Source organism: Echeneis naucrates, chromosome 9 (genome assembly GCF_900963305.1).
Source record: "Echeneis naucrates chromosome 9, fEcheNa1.1, whole genome shotgun sequence".
Lineage (NCBI taxonomy): Eukaryota > Metazoa > Chordata > Actinopteri > Carangiformes > Echeneidae > Echeneis > Echeneis naucrates.
Window position 1 is genome coordinate 3,135,109 of NC_042519.1, and position 10,627 is coordinate 3,145,735.

General features: G+C 37.9%; 1 protein-coding gene across 1 annotated transcript; it reads left to right on the top strand.

The window, feature by feature from the left end:
• Positions 1 to 381: 381 nt before the first annotated feature.
• LOC115048983 (TNF receptor-associated factor 2-like) lies at positions 382 to 10,381 on the top strand. The gene is made up of 11 exons (XM_029510891.1): positions 382 to 569; positions 1,949 to 2,027; positions 2,476 to 2,574; positions 3,107 to 3,268; positions 4,516 to 4,590; positions 4,707 to 4,781; positions 7,164 to 7,250; positions 7,452 to 7,646; positions 7,926 to 8,103; positions 8,218 to 8,366; positions 9,486 to 10,381. Exons 1-11 carry the CDS (start codon positions 382 to 384, stop codon positions 9,702 to 9,704), a joined length of 1,506 nt encoding a protein of 501 aa, XP_029366751.1. The 3' UTR covers positions 9,705 to 10,381.
• The last annotated feature ends 246 nt before the right edge of the window (positions 10,382 to 10,627 follow it).

Sequence of the window (10,627 nt, forward strand, 5' to 3'; positions counted from 1 at the left end):
TGCATTAGTAACACAAGAAATAATTATCGGATTATTTAAACCAGTGTTCATCAATTATTAACACTAAAAATTACCTCGCATCATCGCAAGGAAAATCAGGTGGTCGTCTTCGGGCTTGCGGCGCCTGGTGGCAGACGTGGTAACCTACAACCGAGCATGGCATCCTGAGCAGTCACTTTTATCACATCACATGCAAACGTCTGCTGATCCGTGGATGCATATTAACATGAAACATCGTCATGAGTTCTTGACATCAGCAGGACTACTCTATTGAGCCGAGCGATGAAAAGAGCCATGAGTCGTTGCTTAAAGCCACATTCAGCAGTGGTTGCTGTCCTGAACACACCCCACTGAGTACCCCGATATTGTTCAGGGGGAATAATGGCTGCACTGGAACCGTCTCCTCCGTCTTCCCTGGAAGGCAACAAACCGGGTTTCCCAAAGAAAATTCTGGCCAACAACCTCGAAGACAAGCATCTGTGCAATTCATGTCAGAAAATCCTGAGAAGGCCCTTGCAGGCCCAGTGTGGTCACCGCTTTTGTTCGTTCTGTTTCAACAAAATTGTGAGGTGAGTAATGTCATGGTTGCTAGCCAGCTAGCTAGGTGTGTAGTCCACGGGCGCAATCAGTGCTAGTCAACAGCCTTCCTCCACAAACCGCCCAGGGTACTTCTACCCTGCGTATTGTCACAGCTAACCAAATATATGATATTAAACCACAAGTCCACACACATATATGCAATTGTATATATATGCCCAACATCTGTTGCAAAATCGGCTTACAAGTAATTGATCGAGCAGCCCTTTATCTGCATCGCATCTCGACCTGTATGAAGGTTTAGTCTTCTGGTTGGAGACAACTTCCCAAATCCCTGGTGTAACTGACCGGATGCATTTCCACAAGTTAACCAGGACACCGTGTTGTGTATAAGTAAAAAAAAAAAAAAAAAAATTAGAATAAGAAATAAATCATATGTTCATTCGACTAGAGAGCCCGGCAGTCGTCAGTCTGTACAACATATCACACTTGAAAGTTTTACACTCAGTCAATAAGTAAACCAATATTAGATATAAGATTATTTTGATACAAGATGAAGGTGATTCTTACATCCACATGTTAATCAATGAACAGATTTACTGCTTTTTCCTCCTGTGAGAAGATAGTTAAAAAATTCCTAGAGCCCAAATGATGGATTATTCACTAACTGCCCAAAGCCAAGAGATATTCCGGCAAATATTACATAGCAAATAAGTCAAAAGTTAATCTTCTACATTTCAGAAGCTGCAACATTTTGCTTGACAGATAGATTTAGATTTATTTGTCATTCTTATGCATCACAAAAAAAAAAAAAAAAAAAATGCATCACACACATCCACTGTTTGGATTTCACTGGAATAAAAACAATTGATGAGCAGATAAAAGCTCAGTAAATTAATAAAAAAGTTAAAATAATTTCTCTAGAAAATTCAGTAAACAAATGAATAGAAAAACTGTTCAAGTCTGTGCAAAAATGTACTTAATTCTCAATTTATTAGCTCTGTACACCTTTTTCCTCATGAGTTTTTGATCTCAGTCTCTAGCTCAGTTCTTCATTACAACATCATGTTCATTTTTATAAATGGTGGTCTCATTTTAAGGAAATTAGAACATAACGCATGGGATGGATTATGGGATGTGGCTTATGTGTGATGAACAGACCCATTCAGTTGTCAAAAGTATTGATGCTCAAATAATTATCAATACTAATATGATACTCATACTCACTCACAAAAGTATCGATGCTAAAATATAATGAAATAATAATAAAAAAAATATTCCGGTTTCAAAAGTCACAGTCAACAGGACAATAATGACTGTAATATGAAATATTACATGATTTGTATCTTAAAATGGCACTAACAGTAGGATTTCTATTGTGATATCAATATTTGTTTCTCCTCTTTTCAAGTTCTGGACCACAGAAATGCAGTGCATGCATAAAAGAAGACTTATTTGAGGAACCCACATCTATTCTCAAGCAAGGTGGTGTAAGTATATTTTCTCCTTTATTACATGCTTTTCAAAGATTCTCACCGTTATATTAAATGGCGCCTCAGCACACAAACAAGTGCCTTTGTTTGAATTCAGCCAGGTTTGGTATTTTTGGGGTGCAGGTGATGACAGCCAAAGTTTTTGCGCACATAAATAATCAAAAAAAAAATAATCCTGAGAGTCAGCAGTGTTACATCATAGTTATTTCAGGTCCAAATAGTTGTAGTTGATTCTTGGCAGCACAGACAGAAGGTATTGGAAGTACAGCCCTTGTGTCCTTAGGAAAACCATATGTGCTGGAGAAACGAGAGCCAGGACAGAAAAGTGAGCCCCAGGTAGTTTGACCCTCAGGAAACTGATGCAGGGTGTTTGCAACAATACCTCTCAGACTGTAACTCAAGATGCTGACCAGACATTTAGGTTATCCTCTCCTTTTCCATACAGGCTTTCCCAGACAATGCAGCTCGCAGAGAAGTTGAGGCATTGGCAGCTGTCTGTCCCAATGAGGGATGCACGTGGACGGGAACAATCAAAGAATTTGAGGTGCATACTAATGGAAAGAATTCTGACCAACCCCTCCCATCATGAATCATGTCTGTCCCACTGACAGACATGATTCCTGGGAGGCAGGATCAGATGCTTTCCTCCCAGGAAAGCATCTCACTGCTTGAGTTCCACTTTTGAAATATAACAAAGTAAATAGACTATGTTACATTAAAGGTATTACAGGTGTATCAACCAGAAATGCTCCTAGTACTACAAGAATGATTCGCTCCTTAAATGGCAAAGTTAGTACTGTAAAATACTTTAATGTGAAATATGTTAATATTTAAAACTGCATGCTATTAAATTAGGGATTTCTTTTGGATTGTCAAGAAAATGATTTACAAACAAATCAAAAATCCCTTGTCATTTTATGCCCTTTCATTGACTTTTTGAACACACACACATGGCATTTAGCCAAGCTAACTTGGATCAGCAACCAAATTTCTAACCCTAAGTGACGCAAACATACATCCAAGGTCGTCAACCAATAACTGAATGTGATGGGGTTTTTATTGTTGGTCATCTGCAGGCAAACCACGAAGGCAACTGTGACTTCATGATCATCCTGTGTCCTTCCTGTAAAGAGCTGATGAGAGCCAATGAACAGGAACGGCACAACGAGAGAGAATGTCCAGAAAGGACGCTCAATTGCAAATACTGCAAAGAACCCTTCTTACTGAAAAACATCAAGGTCAGATTTCTCTTTATGACTCTGATCAAACACTGTCTCTGTGCAGGCTCTGGTTAGTGCTACCTCATTTGACATAAAGAAGAAATTATTGTGCACAAATCCAAATTAAAACATTGCACTTCCTTTTTACATTTCAAAAATCTCCCCAAGTTATGGGAAATGCTGTATAGTGTGAACTAGATGCAATTGTTACGTTATTAATTAGTACGTTAAGTCATTTTAAAGCCTCCATTTATGTAATTTATTTGATTATCTATATATTAAAATAAAGCATTTTCTCTTTATTTGCAGTCATCTTTATGCAAAAAAAACCACAAAAACTTATGAGAGGATATATTGCTGGAGAACCAAAAGCTGGGTATAAGGAGTATGTAACACTGCTTCTGTTGTTTTTCTAACAGTCTAATAAGACCTGCAACTTCTTCATTTAACAGCCATCTCTTTTGAAATATGATGGTTGAAAATTAGGATAAGATATGTTTTAATTATAATAAGAGGCTCTCTCTCAGTGTCTGAGTTTGATGCAAACTTCCAGTATTGTATCATAGGTGGAAGTTCAAAGTGTTTACAGTGCATTGTCTGTAATTGTACTGTCATGTGTCTGAGCTGCTCAGTAGATCCTTTGTTCACCCAACCACCAGGCAGTTTAACACCTCAGACAAATGCAATTTAGGTTTTAGTTCAAGTCATAAGCCCCTGTCAGAAGTATTTATCTATCCATACCTGTATATACCATTTAAGCAGAATTAGAATACTTTGGCTAACAGATAAACAAATCATTGTAAGACATGTGTTCTATAGCAGTTGTAGCTAGTCATATTGTCTATATGGTGAAAATGTTTGGACTGCAGTTTATGTCCTCACCAGCTGAGCTATGGCAGGTTGAGGACGGTTGTTACTATTCTTCCAAAATTGGAGTCACAGCGCACTCTAGTGGAAAAGATGTGGGACTTTCACAGGAATTATAAAATTTGAACAAAACATGAAGATTTTCATTGTTAAGCTGTCAATATGTTTTTCATATTTCTAAGTCACCTGAAACACTGATATTCTCTCGTAACTACCGTTTCCATTCATAAGTGTACACATGGTGGGGACAATTTGACACCTTAACGTATATTTGGCAACATTTCCCTCATAAAACGCAACTGTCTGCCAAGACGTGAAGGAAGCTGAAAAATAGCACTGCACTGTGATATGATTTTGATTTTCTTATGAACCATCTTGACTGACTGTTTTATTTTTAGGCTCACGATGAAATCTGCCCAAAGTACCCAATGATTTGTGAAGGTTGTGCAAAGAAAAAGATCCCCAGAGAAAAGGTATCTCCGGTATTCGTTTCAAGTGGATTTTCATAATTCTGTCAGATTGATCTCATTAACCATTTAGCTAGGGAGTTTCCTCTAGATCATTAGCTGCTTTCTTTTTTGTTTTGCAGTATGTGGACCATATTAAGTTCTGCAGTAAATTTAAAGCACCATGCAGATTTCATGTTGTTGGCTGCGATACGTCTGTAAGTAGATATTTTTGTCATAATCTGCTATACATGTGACACTGGTTATTATTAAAAACCACAGGACCAAAATCCATATTTTTTTTCTAATATATTATCAACCAAATTCCATTATTAATAAACGAAGAAACATTTACTGCTTTGAACAATGTTAAAAGAACAATGTGTATGACATAATTGAATAGTTAATTCAGAGCTAATTGATCTATAAATGGACTTTATGTTATGGAATATGAAGCCCATGTGAGTTCATATGCAGTGTCTGAAAATATCTGAAATGACTGTGGTTCGGCTTTTTTGATGCTGATGAACAGAAACAATTTTGATCAGTTTGTGGAAGCTTTAGTATAAATATAAAACATAAATGTGACATTTGCCACCTCACCCCAATATTTAGTAGAAGCATATTTATTAGTAACAGTAAATATTGGCCTTATTTGACACTGTCAGACTCTCCATGGATGGCTTAGAAAAAAAAGGATCAATGTGATGCAACAGAACCAAAGATGTATATTTTTTTCAGCTGGTAGTTTTGCTTATGTAGACTTGCCCCCATTTCAGCCAGTTTTATTTTAACAGACTTTTGGGATGATGAAAATATGTCTGCATTAACCTCAAACAACTACAGCTCTTATGTTTAAATACTATTACTGAAATGTTAAGAAGAATGAACCAAATGGTTTGTTAGTGGTCAACTGTGGGTATATATTTGAGAATAGCTATTCAGTCTCGATTTTCTGAGGATTCAGATCCTCCAGGACATTATCTAATTTCCTCCATGTGTTTGGAATTGGTGTATATTAAATTGTCCTAAATGGCAATTCAGCAGGATGTTTGCTAGGATCATGTGACCTCTCGTTATTAAGGCTCTGCTCTCACAATCTAAGTGCACAGTCTAAGGTCTGCGATAGAAATTTAGGATGTGTCCATATCACTTTTGCTATTTTAATAGTGGAACAAATTGTTACAACAAGCAATAAACCAATCATAATAGTTGTAATAATTATAAATCTACCATTATATTTCCCTATATCAAGGAATTACTTACTTCACTGCTGTATTTATTTATTTATTTACTTAAAATGGCATTCCGTAAATAGCTAAGTAACATGGACACCATTACAGCTGTAGCCTCAAAGCACAAAAATATATGATGAATTTATGACGGCTGAATGTGATGAAAATATATCCTGACTAAAATTTATTTAGAACTTGTAAAACTTGAATATGTTAAAAAAAGACACTCATTGAGATTTGATCATATCTGGTGTTCTGCATGAGTAATTTAATCTTCATCCAAGTATACACAATGATATTGAAGACAATATGATAAAGCAAAAACTACAATTTGTTGTCGTTTGAACATTCAATGCTCTACATTTAGCTCTAATGGCAAAAGTAAGTGTACCCTTGATTTGAATAACAAATCTCCTTTGAGAGTGTTAACCACAAAGTTTCATCAGCACACAAAATATTTCCCAGCGAGTCTTGTGGTGCTCTCTGCTAAACATCAACCACACAGTGATGTGGTTTTTGTGGGAAGCAGTGCTGTTAATCAGTCCCAGTAAATCTTTCAACTCTTAAGTTGTCATTTATAATTTACACATCAATGCAGGTTAATCTAAAAGGTTCTCTTCCTGTTTATTCTTACTGTCACCTTGACCAGAAGGTCTGTGGAAGACTAAAATAAACACCCTGATGTCATTTGAGATTGTGTTATTTTATTCAAACTGATTTTTTGGGTAGACCTCAATGTGCAAGAACTACCTCACTGTTTTGTGGCAGTCCTTACTGTTGTCAGAAGAGCATGCAGTACCATCTTGACCTATTCTGCATTCATTTGTAGTCAGGTTTGGTAATCCTGAAATTTTTTGGCCAGAAAAATTAGCTAGTAACAACTCCCCACTCAACAGAAAGAAGAAAAAGAGATACATGATGCTTGTTGTGTCACTGTCATCTACAGGTGAATGTGAGGGGCTCCTGAAGTGGGTTAGACACTCATATGGTTGAAACAGCTTGGCGCTCTCACAATTTGGGAATTTTTGTTACATATTTTAACCTCATGTGCTCCAACACAATAAAGCCATTTAGTCCCATCATTGGCTCTAAATCGGTGTGCCTGAGATGTCCAATGCCAGTTTATATTTGCACATAATTTGTTAACATGAAATCTTTTCAGTATCTTACTCAGTATCATTGCCATTCTGCAATATAAAAATAGTAGGGATAAATACAATTATTTTCTTTTTTTTTTTTTTTTTGTATTTTAGTTCAATTCCACAAAAACCTGTACACACATGGAATATCTGAGTCTGTTCTTTCTGTGTTCTTATAGTATTTCTGCTTTTTTCTGCGTTGCTATTATCTTTCTTTGACTCAAAGGTGGAGAAAGAGAAAATTCATGACCATGAGCGCCAATGTTCCTATGAACACCTCAACCTGCTTCTGCATTTCATCATGGGCATCAAGGTGAGCCTAGAGAGCCTGCAGCCTGAAAGCTTGGAGGTCGCCAGCCACAAGCTGCAGGAACTCCACCAGTCCCTCAGGGACCTGGAGCACAGGATGACCCAGCTGGGTGGGGGGGTTACATCCCCTGTGCAGGGTGCGTGTGCTCCGACCCTGGCCACATCCTTCACCCCTCTACCCAGTGCTGTCGGTGCTGCTCTGGAGTTGCAGCTCCAGAGTGAAAAGACCAAGGTGGCAGAGCTGAGCCGGCGCTGTCAAGAGCTGGAGCTCAAAGTGAGTACGTTTGAGAATATAGTCTGCGTCCTCAACCGAGAGATGGAGCGTTCCTGTGCCACCATGGAGGCCTACAACCGCCAACACCGATTGGACCAGGACAAAATCGAGATCCTCAACAACAAGGTGACAAATGACACATGCAAACTGCTTATTTGATGAAATCAAATCAAGCATGAAACGAAACAGACTTTTGAGTTATATTCTTTAGTATTCACAAAACACTGTTGCAAAGTTAATTTTCTCACATTTATTTTAATCTGCTAAAAGTCTCATGAGATGTTCATCCCATTTATCCATCACATTGCACTGCAGCACTAAAGACTTGTTCTGGGAATGTCAGTCTGATTCAAACTGAAGGCTCAATGAATTGTGTGTCACATGAACTTAACTCCCGTACTGCAGGTTCGCCAGCTGGAGAGGACTGTGAGTCTCAAAGACCTGTCCATTGTCGAGATGGAGGGGAAAATGAGGGAGATGTCTGCTGCCACGTATGACGGCATCTTTGTCTGGAAGATATCCGATTTCACCAAGAAGAGGCAGGATGCCGTGGCTGGCCGTGCCCCTGCCATGTTCTCTCCTGGTAACACCTTCATATGATGGCTAAAATCTGGACTCATAAACCAGACAGTGATGAAGTATCTGTCCGATTGGCAGTGAATAACAGACATGATTACACTTAATTGGTGTTTTCCAGCCTTTTATACCAGTAAATACGGCTACAAGATGTGCCTGCGGATCTACCTGAACGGTGACGGGACAGGACGTGGCACCCACCTGTCTCTGTTCTTTGTGGTGATGAGAGGACACAGCGACGCACTCCTCAAATGGCCTTTTAATCAGAAGGTAATATTCAACAGAGTCAAAAAAAATAACCTTTCTGTATGATCTATTGTTTTGAAATTAAAACATTCAGAAACACTAACATAAATTATTCATAATATAGGCGAATAAATTCAGTATTTTACAACACATTGCAGTATTTCCTGCCAAACCAACAGTTTTTGAAAGTCTATTTGAGATTATATCGTGTACAGCATGTGGAACACAGGATTTAGTGACCACGACCTGGGGTTTTCTGCTCATGTTGGCAGATCACTCTTAAACACCCTCAATGTGAAGCAAATCAGATGAATGTAAGTGTTAAGAGCTGAATAAATTATAAGCAATTGTGGAGGTTTTTTTTTTTTTTTCCACCAAACCCCAATTTAAGCTGCACAGCTAGTTTCTTATCATAATAATTTGCTTTAATTTAATTTGTTCTTACTTAAAAATTTGTGGCGTTGTTCCATATTAACAACATAGTCTCCCAAAATCTACATACAGCACAGGGTGTGTCAATTTTTGATGCCTGTACTATTCTACTATATAGTACAGGCATCAAAATAGTAGTATAGAATAGTGCAGTAGTGTACTATTCTATACAGCATTTCTACTATTTTAATTTAATAAACACAATCATACTATTTCCAACAACTTGTTGATAGCGATGTAGCGTATTTGATTTATTTATGCAGATCCACTTTGCTTTGTCATCCTTTAAGCCCATCTGGTGAATGGATATGCACATGGCATACTTACATATGTTTCAATATATAAGCCCTGTTAGGTAATAAAGGTTTCTGCCTACAGAAACCATTCAGGGCTTTTAATCTGAAATGACAAAAAGCTTCCTACTGAAACCAATAATATTGAAGTAGCAGCAATTAAAAGATAATAAGACCAAGCAAAACTTTTTGAGGAAGTAGCAGTTAGTCCTTAAAACAATGCTGGCTTCTTTTAATGTTTTGTATATCAAGATTTAAGTTTGTGTGGGCAGTTTTTTTTTTAATCAATTTAATCACCCTTTCTCTGATCTACAATTCACATTGTTAATCATATTTTAACTCTTTGAGTGTCACTGGGTCAGCTGCAATTTTCCTGTCAGAGCAGATGTAAGTCGAGACTCGTCACATGTTTACTCAGGTCACCCTAATGCTGCTTGACCAGAACAACAGGGAGCATATAATCGATGCCTTTCGGCCCGACATCTCTTCCTCGTCCTTCCAGAGGCCTGTCAGTGATATGAACATCGCCAGTGGCTGTCCACTCTTCTGCTCTCTCTCCAAACTGGACTCTAAAAACTCCTACATACGAGATGACACCATCTTCATCAAGGCCATCGTAGATCTCACAGGACTCTAAGGAAATGATAAGAGCATAAATCTAACCTTGCCTTTTGTTGCTACTAACCTGTTAAAATCGAAAGACTTCTGTACCGCTGGTACCTGGCATTTCTCTTTGGTGTCTGTCTAGTTGTCGGGGATTGATGGCTGCATTATGTGAGAAATGGGACCATTGGTAATCACAGCTGTTGGTTTTCAAATCCTCAGCTGTTGTCACTGGTTGATCAAGTTTTTATTCAAGAAGCATTGAAGTGACTGGAGGAGTCACTACAGTTCAATACGTACAACCTTATGCTAGTATGTGGTTGGCGACAGGTTTCAGTTTCCCACGTGAACTGAAGCATTCCAAGACCTTGGTAGAATAGTTAAATAACTAGGGAACTATGGCATTGTGTCTAATTGCTTGCGATCATCCTATGGCTTCTTGTACCATAGATTGGGCTCACCATGTTCAGTTTTACACTAAGAAATGGCCAAATTTTTTATGGTTCAAAAACACTGAGGTTTAAGCCAACCAAAAGAATTTGATGTTCATTCTCATTCTAATGTTGTTTCTTGCTGCAAGGAAAGTCAGTTCTCCTATGACAAGTCATTGTATTGCTGCTAGTTGTTTGCCTAAAGTCAGTGGGCTTTAATTAGTAACCAGCAGAACTAATTTATCTTCAGTTGCACAGAATACTCAAAGTTACATGAATATTTGGCCATAGCTAAAGTTTTTTACATTTGACAAATACAATATTATATACAATATAATATGTCTAATATCAAATTCAAATCTAAAGTTTAGATCTGTGCTGGTCTCCTCCAGTTGAGACAAATATGTGTGACTGGTTGTTGAGTGTACAGTGGGTTTATCAGAGCTTGTTCAAGGAGACAAGCAGAAGACTGCTACCTGCTGTTTAATACTCGTCTAATGTGGATGCACCAGCAGAAACTGAGTCA